Here is a 17,500-nt window from a genome sequence, read left to right as displayed (position 1 = left end):
GTGCGTGCGTGCGTGCGTGCCGTGCGTGCGTGCGTGCGTGCGTGCGTGCGTGCGTGCGTGTGCTGTGAGGTGGGTGCATGCGTGCGTGCGTGCGTGCGTGCGTGCGTGGTGGCGTGCGTGCGTTGCGTGTCGTCACGCGTGCGTACGTGCGTGTATGCGTTCAAGTATGTATGCATGAGCGCGTACGTTTATTCGTGTCTGTATGTGTGTTGTACGCGTGGGCGAGTCGTTGATCGTGTTTGCCTGTGCGCGCAGTACGCACACAAGTACATCTTTCACCGCGCTAAGTTTTATTGATGTTTTCGTGATCTGGTGCTTCAACCTAATATGGAATCTTGACGGAATGCTTTTCGATGATTAAAAAGTAATTTAGACACGCCGGGATTCTAGCCGAGCGCTTGTAATATTGATGAGTTAGCGCTCTCGCGAAAACTCCTCTGCATTTGCTTGTTGTGCGCATACTGGTCCCAAGTGATGCGCGCTGTACGGCTAAAAGAAGCCTGCGACTTGGAACAGAACATGCTGATCATATTGAAGATCCGAAGATGCTCGACACATCCCTAAATGCTATTGGCACAGTAGGATAAGATGCTGCCGCTGCATATTTCGTTGTTCTCGACAATTTTTCATTGCTTTCTTTGTATGCGCGCTTTAAGAAGACGCTTGGCATTTAAAATCTATAGGGATGTGGTAGGTAGGATCTAGCCCTTTCCTGACACTATTCTTCATCTAGGCGCCACAGTTTCATAGCTAACGTTAGAGTGACTCCACATACCCCTTTCGCTGAGCCCACAAGCTTGATTCTCAACAACTTACGGTGTTAGTCTAGACGTATAGTATGTCAGTCTATCGACGCTATATTTTTTATTTACCCATCCGATATCTTAGAATAAAATATTCGAATGTACGTGTTGACATCAAACAAGGCGAATCAAAATATTTAATTGATTGCTGTTTGCGTGTGTATGTATGTATACTTGCACGTAATTTGAACAAGTCTTCACAATCGACACGTTCGCAAACATCTAGTATAATGTTCCCTTAAGAGTGAGTTTATATTCCCTTTTAATGTTCTTCTTCCTGAACGGAGATTGAAGTATAATGTTCCCTTAGGAGTGAGTGAGTCAGTGTTCTCTTTTAATGTTCCCCAACATATAGGAGTATAATGTTCCCTTAAGAGTGAGTGAGTCAATGTTCTCTTTTAATGTTCCCCAACATATAGAGGTATAATGTTCCCTTAGGAGTGAGTGAGTCAATGTTCTCTTTTAATGTTCCCCAACATATAGAAGTATAATGTTCCCTTAGGAGTGAGTGAGTCAATGTTCTCTTTTAATGTTCCCCAACATATAGAAGTATAATGTTCCCTTAGGAGTGAGTCAATGCACTCTTTTAATGCCCCGAAATGGGGAAATCTTGCGTACATGCCACCGTCGTAAGTAAAGTCCCAGCGCGACATTATTTTCCGATCTGCTGCGACTTAGGGGACCGCATGTCACTGCGTATTATCGATGGTCGTTATACCTATAATGGCACGCCGGCCTACATGCTATACGCTCGCGTCCCGGCTCCCTCCATGAAACCGCTCCGACCACCGATTTCTACTGTAATAGTAATTTCCATTTGAACGTAAGGCAATTATCTTGTCAAATATGCAATGGATAGAATTACTGTGATGAAATTTCTATTAATTTCGCGTGGTTACTGACTTCTTCGCTTCCGTCGTGACATCTAGAGATGAAGACAGCGGGGGGAACACGCATACTATAGGGACAGCTGGTCTCGTGCGAATTCCGCTTCGAGATCGCTCGAACGCGCTCAGCCTCTATCGCCACAGCTTTCTCCGTTTTGCAATTAGTCCTGTTTGATTTCCATTACTCGTTTGCGAGCGTTCACGCGCCTAGCGGGGAATGGGCTGTGTCAGACAGCGAGAGCGACATTGTTTTATTGTGTGCGTACAGATATATATATATAGGGAGAGAGCACCCGGATGGGGCTCACACGCGACGGGTTAAAGCCCCCGAGAAAGCAATAAAGTGCTACGCCCCTGCCTATAGTGTCAAGACAAGAAGCGCCAATAGCCATTTACCAACACGAAGTAGATTGACCACCTGATTCAAACCGGGAAGGGGAAGGGTAGATGAAATCTCACCGATCTACTGATTTTCGGTGCATAGATTAAACAAAAGCAAAGTAGCGTCTTACGAAAAAGAATTCAGATAATTACAAAATCCCGCGAATCTAATTAATGAGCAATTACACAATTAGTATTAATTGCTATCATAATAACGAGTAAATCAGTCGCCGCCCCTCGCTCGCTCTCATCATCACCTCTTCCCCTCTCTCTCCTTTCCCAGGGCTGCTCAACCTCCAGCGACTAAACCAGTACCTGAAGTCGGAGAAGCGGATCATAGTTCCGCGACTCATACAGGGGAACAGTGACGACAAGCTCACCTTGCAGCAGCTGGACAGGGACGACCGAGAGATCAACAAGCGATTCATCGTCGACTGCAAGTCGCTGGAGTCGACGCAGTACGTGATGGACCTTCTGACTACCATCGGCATGACGACGAGGAATTATCACTACCTGATAACGACATATGTGAGTATAGAAGAGTGCCATATACACTACCTTATCACGACATATGTGAGTATAGAACAGCGCCACCTACACTAGCTGATAACGACATATGTGAGTATAACACAGCGCCACCTACACTAGCTTATCGCAACATATGTAAGTATGAAGCAGCGCCACCTACACTAGCTGATTACGACATATGTAAGTATGAAGCAGCGCCACCTACACTACCTGATCACGACATATGTAAGTATGAAACAGCGCCATCTACACTACCTGATCACGACATATGAAAGTATGAAACAGCGCCACCTACACTAGCTGATCACGACATATGTAAGTATGAAACAGCGCCATCTACGCTAGCTGATCTACGAATTATCGCTAGCTAATCTAGGAATTATCGCTACCTCATCACAACATATGTGAGTATACGCAGCGCCACCTACACTAGACAGGTAGTGCTACAGTGGAGTTAAAACGGTATACGGTGTTATGGCATAGAAAAACTTACGATAATAATGGCGTCGTTGTTACTACGAAGCTACATTGTCGCGTACAAAATAGCGCTTGAGTCCAATCTCATATTCAGGTTAAACGTGGCAAAAAAAGAAAGATTTATCAATAACATCGAGATCTGTACCATTTAACAAAATATATGTGTAGTCGACACTGCAGTCCGTAAAATGCTAGAGCCCCCCAACCCACCCCCACCCCGTTTCAGCTGACACATCACAGTCTTTTTAATATTAGGCTCCGTACAGAACTGATTTCTGCCGACACAAGTGTTCGTACATTGTTCAAGCATCTATGGAGCGCACGGCAAAATGCTCCATTGTCTTGCTCCGAGACTAGGCGGACTTATGAGGATTAATTACCGAACTGCGGTCAGCGCAAAACGCCGCCGCTCGTAAATTTTTAATGATCGTTTTGAAACGCGATACGAGCGCACCGTGTGCGTTATGATAGCTTGTCACTAGTCAACAGAAGCAAAGCCACGATAAAAGGCACGGCGGTAAAACAGTGCATTGTGTCAACACATCGCGCCGGGCTCCGCGCATAAATTTTTTACAGATGCGCGCACTCGGCTGCTATGCAGGCTGGCAATTTGTTAAACCGTCGGTAAATTGTATTACGCGCCGAAAGTGCACGCGCACAAACCGACAGTCAATCGATGATTTTATTTTTGATGTTCGCAGGCGTCAGAGGACCTCAAACTCGCGCAGTTTCAACATCACGGAGCCAACCTCACCCGCTTTCAGCTCATCGACAAGAAAAGCGAGGCTATGCGAATCTTTTTCGAGCAGGACAAATGGAAATATCTTGATAGAACTTTCTGGATAGGCGCCGGAAACACGCGCATATCGGTAATGCTACGTGCACGCGCAGCGAGCGCACTCGGTGCGGGTGTACGTAAAGAGACCTTTGGTGGTTAGACCGCCCTCGCGAGACTAAACACATATTGCCATAAATGTCGTGTATGAGTGTAGGCGCATTTCATTCCCTCTTTTTTTATTCGAAGACGCGCGCACGTTAAAATGTCACACGCACACAAACGCGCGCGCACGTTCACGCACACGCAACACGCACACGACGCCACACAGCACACGCACACGTATACGTACGACGCACACGCACACGGCACATAGCAAACGCACACGCACACGCACACGCGCCAGCGTATTACGCATACGTACACGCACGCGGCACGCGCACGCGTACGCACTACGCAAACGCAGACACACACACACACGCACATCACACACAACACACACTATATATATATATATATATATATATATATTATATATATAATCAGGAGCGGTATAATGACAGTTACACACACGTATATATATATCAGGAGCGTATAAGATATTTGTCATTATACGCTCCTGATATATATATATATATACGTGTGGAATACCACAACCGCAACGAACGGCAAATGCTATCTCGTTATTTCAATAACATTAGCATACGCTTACCCTCGCTCTTAATGACAATTACCAGTTCGTGTGTGTGCATGTCCGGATAACGAGTGAGAGCGACCCTGATTACCTCACGTCCCACCGATCGATAACAGATTTGTATCGATTCCCAAGTGCAGAATCAATTGCGTTAACAACGATGCGCGCCATTTAGTTAATTGCTGTTCATGCTGTCGTTTTTTGTGTGTGTTATAGTACGCATCCGCGCTCATGTACGATACCGTGAAAGTCATAATAGAGGCTTACACGGAAATGATACGTCAGAAACCGGAGAGGTTTCAGAAAAACTTCCGACGCAACGAGATGTATAATCAGGACAGTAAGGGAATCTACTGTCGTAGGTCGGAGGTGATTCCGTGGGAGAGAGGCGAGAAAATCCTCAGGTTCTTAAAAAATGTGAGTATGCAACGCGTGAGTAATGCATTTTTCTAGCGGTAAACGCGTGCTGGCGATGTAAGGCTGCGTTATGTGGCGGCCAAGTTGTAAGTGAATCTTTAGATTGTAAATGATGGCGGTGTTGTGATGTGGCGTTTGGTTGCCGGTCGTCGTCGTTGTCTTCGTCGTCGCCGTCGCTTTCGTCGTCTTCGTCGTCGTCGTCGTCGCCGTCGCCGTCGTTGTCATTGTCGTTGTGGCTGTTATGGTTGTTGTGGTAGAATCATTTGCTTTTCAAACATAAACTCACATTATTAACTTAGGGTTAATACAATCAATGTTCAAGGAGGAATTAATCAAGGGTAAAAATTCAATGCCAGTATAAGGGGAAGAATTAATTTCTAATTTATTCAGGCCAGGACACGATCGAACGGATCCAATGCGAAACGTGTTTAGCGCCGTGCTGCTGTTTTCATTAATTTATTTAATATTTTCCTCTCTTATGTCGTATTTACGGATATACAATTACTTTTTAAAGCCGCAGCTTTAGGTTTGCGTTACATGCATTCATACTGTATTAGGAACGCTGGTAATACCAATGGCTGTTGCACTACTGTCATACTCCGCTGAATGTACATGTAGGCCTACATAGTATACGATTAAAAATAAAATTCAATGGCGCACAAGCCTAAGCATTAATTCGGTAAACTTGGGTTCTAAGGCGTTACACAAAAGCCATGAATAAAGTGTCTGGTCATGACATTGGCTAACAGCGATCGGTTTCGGTGTGACGTAACTCCCCACACGATTGCAATAATATCACACGAGTGTGCAATGTAGACGACAATGAAGGATGCGCGCCATGAAAGCAATCATTCGGCGAAGTAGGAGCTTGCATCTGATGAGAAACGCTAAGCCGAGAGTCATTGCCATGGATTTGTCTGTCCGAGGGGTTTGGCTGCACGCGTCGCCATCCGTTTACGCTTAAGCTCATGAATCATGATGGCTTGATATGGTCGCGATAATTACGAAATAATTACGTTAGGGAACAGTGAAGAAAAATTGAATCAAGCATTTGGTGCTTCAATGTCTATCATTCGGCATTAAATCACCTTCATTTATTTGCGGTTTTTGATACACATTTTTTTCCTGAATGTAAAATATCTCGTGAACGCACAAAAACACATCGAGGCTCCATACGTAATATATAGTAAAAAAAAGTTTTCACGAATTGAATACGTAAGGCTTTATTTTTCCGCCTTATTACATAGAATGTGTAATATAATATTTTGTGTATAAAAGTGTGAAATGACAAGCTCAATGCTATATATTCTAGTTTCATAAATACAAATGTTAGAAGATTATATCAATATGATGGCTTAAAATGGGTATGATCAGATTAGCTTTTATACGTTGACTTATAAATGTTCTAAAATAAGCGTTTGTAAAGATTATTATCTGAAATTACATCATCTGACAATTTTTCATTTGTTTATGATAGATACGAGAAAATCGTCGCTAATTGTATCGTATCTGTATACCCAGGCGGCCACACTAACGCAATCACATACTAGCGCCCTCTATACATCGCCTCCGTAATATTACGTTAATAATACCACTTGAGCGTAAAGATAATGAAATTTATGCCAATATTGCAGGTAATATTCCAGAAAATTTAATTAATAATGACTAATGTAATATTATAGTAGTCGGAAAGGCTTGTCACTGACAATATATGAACGCCATGTATTTTTATTGTTTCAGGTAACAATTCCTAACGGGCTGACAGGACCTATACAGTTTGATTCGAAAGGACGGCGGACAAATTACCACTTGGACGTTTGGGAATTTACGCTAAAAGATAATATGGATTTAAGAGTACGTCACACACACATGAATAATCATAAACATATCACGCACGAATTTGTAAAATACGGGAACACGTGTTTATGCACACAAACACACACACACACCACAACACAACACCACACACACACACACAGCACACACACCACCACACACACACACACATACACACACATACACACACATACACACATATACACACATATACACACACATACACACACATACACACACATACACACACATACACACACATACACACACCATACACACACATAACACCACAATACACTACAACAACACACACACACACACATAACACACACACACACCGACACACAACTATCACACACCACACTACACAACACAAGCACCAACACAACACAGCACACTGACACACACACACACACACCACACACATACACACACATACAACACATACACACACAATACACACCAACATACACACACACACACAACACCACACAACATTCACACCAACACACCACACACGCACACACACACACATCACACACACACACACACACCAACACATAACACACACACACGCACACACACATACACACACATACACCAATGACACACACATACACACACATACACACGACACACAACACACACAACACACACGGCACAACACATACACACACATACACACAGCATACATAACATACACACACACGATACACCACACACACACAACACACACACACACACACACACATCACACACACAACAACACAGCACAACACACACACACAACGCTCACACCCACAGCACAACACACACACACAACACACATACACACACATTACACACACCATACACCAACATATATACAAGCATACACACACACTACATCACACATACACACAACACACACACACACACACACCACACACACACACACACACGAACACAACACGATACCACACATACACACACATACACACGACAGTACACACACATACACACACATACCACACCACATCCACAGCAGCATAGCACACACATACACACATAATACACCACATACACACACACTACACACACACACACACACCACACACCGCGCGCGCACCACCACACAACACAACACACACAACACACACACACGACTATGCTCGTATATATATATATATATATTATATATCATATATATATATACTATATAATATATATATATGACATTAGATGGCACACAAATAACATTTACCGTGCATTTATGATTTCCGTGGACATCTGCAGATCGGAAAGCGGTGGGCGTACATCCCAACGGCTTCATTTGCGGGCTCCCCCATCTATCCAGTCGAAGCCTTAGGAGATTCGACAAGCAGGACTGTTCGCGTAACTACAATCCTGGTACGTGCTTCTACTAGTTTTACGAGCGTATTACGTTAGTTTGTCAGCCTGTCCGCTCCTGCTGCCCATTTCATCCATCCACCAATCTATTCATCCATCTATGCACTCAATCCATCTAGGCCATACCATCTAGCCATCAACATCATCATCTAGCCATCAATCCATCTAGCCATCAATCCATCTAGCCATCAATCCATCTAGCCATCAATCCATCTAGCCATCAATTCATCTAGCCATTAATCCATCCATTTACCCATCTAGCAATCAATTCATTCATTCATCCATTCATCCATCCATCCATCCATCCATCCATCCATCGATTCATCCACTCATCCACTCATCTATTCATCAGTCCATCTTATCTATCCTTATTCATCTATCTACATCCACCTCATCGCATATCCATCCATCCATCCTGCATCCATCCATAGCCATCCATCCATTTCATCCATCCATCCACTCCAATCCATTCATCCAATCCTCCTCCACCCATCCATCCATCCATCCATCCATCCATCATCCATCCATCCATCCATACCATCCATCCAATCCATCCATCCATTCCATCCATCCACATCCAATCCTCCGATTCCATCTCCATCCATCCATCCAATCCATCCATCCATCCATCCATTCCAGTCCATCCATCCATCTCCATCCCATCCATCCATCCATCCATCCATCCAATCATCCATCCATCCATCCATCCATTCCATCCATCCATCATATTCTTATCATCCATGCCATCATCATCCATCCATCCAGTCCATATCATCATCCACTCCATTACCACACATCCATCCATCCACAGCATCCATCCATCATCGCATCTTCATCCATCCATCCATCTCATCATCCATTCCATATCCCATGCATTCATTCATTTCATTCATTCCATACACCCATCCATCCACCAACCCGCCCACAAACCAATCGATCAATCGATCGATTAATAATCCAATCAATTAATCAATCAACTAATCTCATGACGCATTCTTCTAGCAATACGTCATAGCCACACTCATCGAGATAAGTTCTGTATTATAGGATCCACCTTACCTTACGGTGGACGAAGAGAAGCTCACTGCCTCGGGCAATGAACGCTACACTGGCTTCTGCATGGACCTTGTAAAGAGGGTAGCCAGCAAGATTAATTTCAAATTCAAAGTAGAGGTCGTGAAAGATGGAACGTACGGAAAGGCTTCCGGCGATGGAACGTGGAGCGGCATGATCGGAGAGTTGATTCGTGACGTACGTCTTTTGTTTATTTTAATAAACAAGGTCTAAGTGCACCTGATTTAAAAGCCAGGGCGATAGCACTAGTGTGATCGACGTCTAGTCGGACATGGCGTAATTCTGTTGGTTTTTAATGACTGTTTTGTTCGTAGAACGAATTAGAAATTGCTTACTATAATTACATCTATTTATGAGAAATATCAACCAGTTAAGAAATGATCGTTGTGGTAGCTGCGTGTGCTTTTACGGTAACTCGTATCAAACGACATGCGCAATATCTCCGTATCATACATTCAAGAGAGACGTCAGTATAGAATTCTGATTTCAATACTCGCTCGCAAACTCGCACACTCGCTATTCAATTCCCCTGATAAACACGATGGTTTGCCTGTTGAAGGCAGCCTTGCGTCACCTTCGAACATTCGCAACGATCATATCAAAATTGTTATTATTCATTCTATCACATTCCTAAACTGGCAGGAACGACACATCTGAGCCTCCCACGCTCGCGTTTTTTCTACGCTTTCCCATCGCAACGACGTCGTAACGTTGATTCAATGTCGAGGCTCTCACGCATGTCGCCATGTTTTTTCAGGAAACCGACTTAGCAGGCATTTTTCAGGAAGCCGATAGGGCCCTTCTATAACTATATTTTATATATATATATATATTATATATGATATATTAGTATATATATATATAATATATTATGTGCTACATGACCCGTCGCTAGCTTGATCCGGCTTTGCACCTGTTCCCACTCATATCCACATCCGAAACAACGATCGTGAAAACCCCTGTTATTCCCAGGGGGGAAGCGACTTTCTCACTCGCGTCGCCATGTTTGTTTTCAGGAAGCGATCTGGCGGTGGCGCCGCTGACGATAACGATCGGCACGGAACGCGTCATCGACTTCTCCGAAGCCGTTCATGATCTCGTGCATCAGCATCATGGAACAAAAAACCGGAGCAAGGCAGAAGCCCTGGCGTGTTCTCGTTATGAGAACCCGCTCTCCATACAAGATTTTCTGGATGTGCATTAGATTTCCCTTGATCGGCGTCAGCATAGTTCTGTTCTCTCGTGTCGCGCTATAATCCGTACGAATGGCGCGGGGGAATACGTCGGCCAACCAGCCGTGGGCGTCAACGACCTTTAATATTGTCAAAATAGCCTGTTGGTTTTTCCCTGGCGTGCCTTTATGCAGCCAAGGATGTGACTATTTCCCAAGGTTGGTGCCAAGTACAATTATTTTCATCTTGGTGCGCTTGCTCTCTTCTGCCGGTCGCGTGTGCGCTTGCTGCGGACATACTGGGGGGGTGGTTTGTGATTGCACGCGGCCTTGTTTTGCATTATATATAAACCACCACAGCACCTACGCCGTCGTCAGTTGCGATGCACGATAGCGCTGCTTGCAGAACTCGTTGTGTCCCGTCAGTTATCGGTTTATGCCACAAAATTCTTAACCATTTTACCGCAAAAAACTCTTATGATATACGAAGCACCCTACTATACTAACGCCTGCAAAGTAAAAACGTGTAGCTTCTCTAATTAATAATATTTTCTGTATTGGTATAGTATATGCATATATATATATATATATATATATATTAATATTATATATATCTATATATATATATACAATAGCATGTGTAGGCAGCACCGTTAGTGTTGTAGTTCGAGAGTAAGTCCCGCCATTTATTTAAGCCAGTTCCGTACCGCACGGCTGACGCAGCATGAAAACCAGTATAAGCATGCGTGCAAGCGACCGTAAATAGCGCAGGTCAAACCGCCCAAGTTTAGAGACGGTATCAGCATGTCTTTATTGCGTAGCATTTTCACGGTTGGTGCACGACATGCGTAAGACGTTGTTTACCAAAATGTCGTAGTGGGCTCGGCTGGGAAATTTTTGCTGTTTTTTTTTCTTCAAAATTGGCCGACTTATTAGCGCGTCGCAGTGGCCCGCTGCCGATAGGTTTCCAGCATGGTTGGGGCCGGTTGTAACGAGCCTCTCTATCTATCGGTGTGCAACTTGGTGTGAGTTTTGATGCTGGATGTTAGTTGCGTGATGTTTAACTGTATACGTCAAAACGTGAGCTGAAATTCGAATCCGATCAGGGTAATAGGAGTCCAGCCACAGTCTACAGTACAAAGGTACCGGTGATATCTATGTATATATTAACATATACGTAGATGCGGTATGTTTGTGCCTGCTTATTGCTGTGATGCGTCGACACGTCTTGGGTTAGCGTTCGCAATTGCTAATGTATTGCTGATTGCACTTCGGACAGCTAGTGCATCTTTGTAGATCTCTGAGTCGTCTCATCCCCTCTCTTCTAATATATATATAATAGTATATAGATATACGATATATATACGTGTGTGCGCGCGGCCGCCCTGACTGGTGCTGAGCTGTGTGTGGCCTGTGTGTGTTGGGCCTGGGGTTGGTGGCTGTGTGTGTACGGGGTCGTGTGTGCGTGTGCCTGTGCGTGTGTGTGCTGTGGGTGTGTGTGTCAGTGTGTGTGTGTGTGTGTGTGTGTGTGTGTGTGTGTGTGTGTGTGGTGTGGTGTGGTGGTGTGTCGCTGTAACGGGAGTGTGTGTGCGTGTGCCTGTGCGTGTGTGTACGTGTTCGTGTTGTGCGTGCGTGCATGCATTCGTTTGCGCGGACGCGTGGGTGCCCGCTCTGTGTTTCCCAACTACAAACAAATGCGCCTCGTGTAGGATGCCGATGCATGCAAGCAAGTGCCCGTAAAATGAAAACGGCGCCCGCACCGTGTTAGATAATTAATCATCGCCGCTGGTGAATTAACAGCACGGTGACATCACAGTGGTGACAGTGGTGACAGCACGGTGACGGTGGGGACAGCAGCAGCCGTCGTCAACGCGGACTAAGCCACCGCCACGACGCGCCCTGCACATGCCCGCCGCACCGCCGCTGTGCACCCCCGATTCTCCCGCGATCTCACGCTTCGTTCCGGTTTCATTCCAGATCGTTTTCCGGTCGGATCGTCGGTTCGGTCTGGTGGTTCTTCACGCTTATAATGATTTCGTCGTATACGGCAAACTTGGCTGCTTTTCTTACAGTAGAGAGAATGTTGACGCCTATTAATAGTGCCGACGATCTCATTAAGCAGACTGAGATTCAGTACGGTACCGTAGAAGGCGGCTCAACGATGGAATTTTTCAAGGTAGTTAAAAGTTAATTTTTAAATTAAAAAAATTAATTTTAAATTTAATTTAATTTATCTATTATCTATAGTTGCAATGATAACAAAATACCGATTATGTATCTATCGATCTTTAATCTATCGATGAAGTTATTGCAGCGCACGACATTGGAAATGTTTAAAATCGTTGTAGCCTACCGACCTCTGTCAGTAGTTAAAGCAGTGGTTCTTATCCTTTTTGAGTCATGGACCCCTTTGAGAATCTGATGAAAGCTACTGACCTCGCCCCAGAAAAATGCCACATAAGCACATAAACACAAAATTTTGCATGCGCCTGGTTCACGGACCCCCTGAAGCACAGGTTAAGAACCCCCGAGTTAAAGTTTAAATGATTTACATCATCTATTGCGAATGACCATTTCCAATTCAGGGGTATTTAAAGTACGTCTATACGATGGTGTTCGCGTAACTTGGATAGTGATCTTCGACCATGAATGCAAAACAGCCAAGTTAATTCTTGTTCATGGATGGCTAGACAAATAAACTACCGCATAGATGTTGACAGGACAGCAAGCTACACACACATACGTGTTACAAACGTTAGAATATGCTTTTCACTACCATACTGATAGGCAATAAACCGTACAACAATATTGTATGCATGTATATATATATATATATATATATATATATGTGTATATATATATATATATGACTAGATGCACAAAATAACATTGACCGTGATTTATATTTCGTGGACATCTGCAGATCGGAAGGTGGGTACATCCCAATGGCTTCATTGCGGGCTCCCCTATCTATCAGCGAAGCTTAGGAGAATTCGACAACAGGACTGTTCGCGTAACTACAATCCTGGTACGTGCTTCTACTAGTTTACAGCGATTAGTTAGTTTGTCAGCCTGTCCGCTCCTCTGCCCATTCATCCATCCACCCATCTATTCATCCATCTAGCCATCAATCCATCTAGCCATCAACCATCTAGCCATCAATCCATCTAGCCATCAATCCATCTAGCCATCAATCCATCTAGCCATCAATCCATCCAGTTTACGCCATCTCGCAATCGAATTCTATTCACATTCATCATTCATCCATCAGTCCATCGCGATCCATCCATCCACATCGAATCACATCCACATTCATCCATCTACTCATCTATCATCCATCACTCATCTATTATCCATTTATCTATCCACCATGCTATGCCATCCCATCCATCCATCCATCCATCATCTCTCATCCATCCGATCCATCCATTAGCCATCCATCCATCCATCCATTCCATCCCATCCATCCATCCATCCATCCATCCATCCATCCATCCATCCCCATCCATCCATCCATTCCATCTCATTCCCATCCATCCATCCATCCATCCATCCATCCATCCATCCATCCATCCATCCATCCATCCACTCCATCCATCCATCCATCCATCCATCCATCCATCCATCCATCCATCCATCCATCCCATCCATCCATCCATCCATCCATCCATCCACCATGTATCCACCAGTTCCATCCATCCATCCATCTCTTCATCCATCCATTCATCCATCCTTCATCCATCCATCCATCCATTCATTCATCCATCCATCCATCTATCCATGCATTCATTCATTTATTCATCCATACACCCATCCATCCACCAACCCGCCCACAAACAATCGATCAATCGATCGATTAATAATCCAATCAATTAATCAATCAAGCTAATCTCATTGACGCATTATTCTAGCAATACGGATGCTCAGCTCACACTCATCGAGATAAGTTCTGTAGTATATAGGATCGCACCTTAACCTTACCGGTGGACGAAGAGAAGCCTCACGCTGCCTCGGGCAATGAAACGCTCACTGGCGGTCTGCCATGCGACCTTGTATAACGAGGTAAGCCGCCAGATTTTAATTTCAAATCCAAAGGTAAGCGTCGTGAAAGACTCGGAACGTCACGAAAGGCTTCCGGCGATGACGGAACGTGGCGAGCCGGCAGTGATCGGAGAGCGTTGATTCAGTGACGTACGTCTTTTGTTTATTTTAAGAAACAAGGTCTAAAGTGCACCCACATGATTTAAAAGAGCAGGGCGAAGTAGCCACTAGTGATTGATCGACGTCTAGTCGGACATGCGTATTCTGTTGGTTTTGAGATTGACTGTTTTGTTCGGCAGAACGAATTAGGGGGGGACAATTGCTTACTATAATTACATCTATTTTGAGAAGATATCACCAGTAAGAAATGATCGTTGTGCTAGCTGCGTGTGCTTTACGGTAACTCGTTATCAACGACATGGCCGCAATATCGTCCGTAATCATACATCTTCAAGAGAAGACGTCAGTATGATGAATTCTGTTTCAATACTCGCTCGCACAACTTCGCACACTCCGCTATTCAACTTTCCCCTGATAAAACACGATGGTTTTGCCTGTGAAGGCAGCCTTGCGTCACCCTTCGAACATTGCGCAACGCATCATATCACAAATTGTTATTTATTCATTCTATACATTCCTAAACTGGCGCAGGAACGACACATCTGAGCCTCCCCACGCTCGCGTTTTTTCTACGCTTTCACATCGCAACCGACGGTCGTAACGTGTGATTCAATGTCGAGGCTCTCACGCGCCATGTCGCCATTTTTTTTCAGGAAACCAGAATCTTAGCAGGATTTTTCGGAAGCCGATAGGGCCCTATAACTGATTACATAATTATATATGATATATTATATTATATATATAGTATTAGTATATATCATATATTAATATATTATGTGCTACAGACCCGCGCTAGCTTGATCCGGCTTTGCACCTTTCCACTCTATCCCATCGAAACAACGTCGTAAAACCCCTGTTATTCCCAGGAAGCCGACTTTCTCACTCGCGTCGCCATGTTTGTTTTCAGGAAGCCGATCTGGCGGTGGCGCCGCTGACGATAACGTCGGCACGGGAACGCGTCATCGACTTCTCGAAGCCGTTCATGAATCTCGGCATCAGCATCATGATAAAAAAACCGGAGAAGCAGAAGCCTGGCGTGTTCTCGTTTATGAACCCGCTCTCCTACAAGATCTGGATGTGCATTATATTCGCCTTGATCGGCGTCAGCATAGTTCTGTTTCTCGTGTCGCGCTTTAATCCGTACGAATGGCGCGTGGAATACGTCGGCAACCAGCCGGTGGCCGTCAACGACTTTAATATTTCAAATAGCCTGTGGTTTTCCCTGGGTGCCTTTATGCAGCAAGGATGTGATATTTCCCCAAGGTTGGTGCCAAGTACAATTATTTTTCATCTTGTGCGTGCTCTTTGCGGTCGCGTGTGCGCTGTGCGGACATACGTTGGTTTTGTGATTGCACCGGCCTTGTTTATATATAAACCCACCAGCACCTACGCGTCGTCAGTTGCGATGCAGATGCGTCTTCTTTGCAACTCGTTTGTCTCCGTTCATTTGATTTATGCACAAAAGTTCTTAACCATTTTACCGCAAAACTCTTATATATACGAACACCTATATACTAACAGCACTGCAAAAATAAAAACGTGTAGCTTCTAAATTAATAATATTTTGTATGTATATATATGCATATATATATATATATATATATATATATATATATATATATATATATATATATATATGACTCGCTTCATACGATGTGTTGTGTACAACGCTTGTGTAAACGGCAATTGTGCAGACCAACACTGACAACAGTGTTAGCTACTGATGCATCTCAGAGGTGGCTGAGACTGTATAAGTATAACCACCACCACCACTCAGTATATTTCTCACTCAAATTTGCCACGAAGGGTAACTTTCACTAAGAAAAACTCCCAGTGCGTCAGCGGAGTGCGTATATATATATATATATATATATATATATATATATATATACATATATATAAGCGCATATACTAGCCGTCGTAACATGATTCATGCCTAGCAGCTTCATATACTCATTTGTCCGGGACATCTATATGATTGCAATACGCGAGCCAGACAACTAGAAATTGATATTTGTTAGCTCAAGTGTATAATATTGTTTCACTGCCTGATCTCTCTCACGCTGCGGAATATTATTACGCACGTGACAGGTATCGAAGAGCAAAGGATATATTAATATAACATATGTACCTATTTTATGACAAAGCAACAATGTGGAGGAGTAAAGAATTGAAATACGATTCAACGCAATTCAACACACTATCATATAGCGTAATACGACACGACGACACGACATGGTATGGTACGGAACGGTGCGAAACACACGACATGACACGATAGTTCACAACACAACACGAAAAAACACAGTGTTATGCAACGCAGCGCAACGAGATCAGTTTTTTCACTCATTTGTTTCAGACGTCAAAACTAGGGGTTTACCAAACAATGTGGCAGTACATGGAGACGCAAAAACCATCGGTGTTTGTCTTCAAGAACAGCGAGGGAGTCAAACGCGTGCGCCAGTCGAAAGGCAAGTACGCGTTTTTGCTGGAGTCGACTACGAACGACTACATCAATAACCGCAAGCCGTGCGACACGATGAAAGTCGGAGAGAACTTAGACTCTAAAGGCTACGGCATAGCGACTCCGCTCCGCTCAGATTTAAGGTAGGCGCCATGACAGTTATGAGATGGAAACGAAAATATAGCAACGCATTTAATTTGCCGGTGAAATAAGCAATCAATGCTTATTGCTAAGTAGCTATAGAAAATTCATTATATATATATAATGAATTATTAATATTGGATATGACATACTAAATAATAGACTCATACAGACATGTTTATTTATACAGTATATTTGATTTTGACATTCCTATGGAGAATCACTGATGGGCTGCAGAAGTGCTAAGAGCAAATCAACTGTATTTGTTCATATACTGTCACATAACACCCTGAAAATTGGAA

General features: G+C 43.8%; 1 protein-coding gene across 1 annotated transcript in view; it reads left to right on the top strand.

Moving 5' to 3' along the window:
• The first annotated feature begins 3,788 nt into the window (after positions 1 to 3,788).
• Positions 3,789 to 17,500, top strand: part of LOC106806921 (glutamate receptor 4-like) — a 28,825-nt gene continuing 15,113 nt past the window's right edge. Inside the window, exons 1-6 of the mRNA XM_014809096.1 lie at positions 3,789 to 3,945; positions 4,762 to 4,962; positions 6,703 to 6,816; positions 9,235 to 9,438; positions 15,501 to 15,860; positions 16,953 to 17,200. Of these exons, the coding sequence (XP_014664582.1) occupies positions 3,865 to 3,945; positions 4,762 to 4,962; positions 6,703 to 6,816; positions 9,235 to 9,438; positions 15,501 to 15,860; positions 16,953 to 17,200 (1,208 nt within the window). The 5' untranslated portion in view covers positions 3,789 to 3,864. The remainder of the gene's footprint in view (positions 3,946 to 4,761; positions 4,963 to 6,702; positions 6,817 to 9,234; positions 9,439 to 15,500; positions 15,861 to 16,952; positions 17,201 to 17,500) is intronic.

This window comes from Priapulus caudatus, unplaced genomic scaffold, assembly GCF_000485595.1.
Source record: "Priapulus caudatus unplaced genomic scaffold, Priapulus_caudatus-5.0.1 Scaffold10, whole genome shotgun sequence".
In the NCBI taxonomy this organism is placed as follows: Eukaryota; Metazoa; Priapulida; class Priapulimorpha; order Priapulimorphida; family Priapulidae; genus Priapulus; species Priapulus caudatus.
Note: the sequence above shows the minus strand (reverse complement) of the source record. Positions and strands in the feature narration are given on the sequence as shown.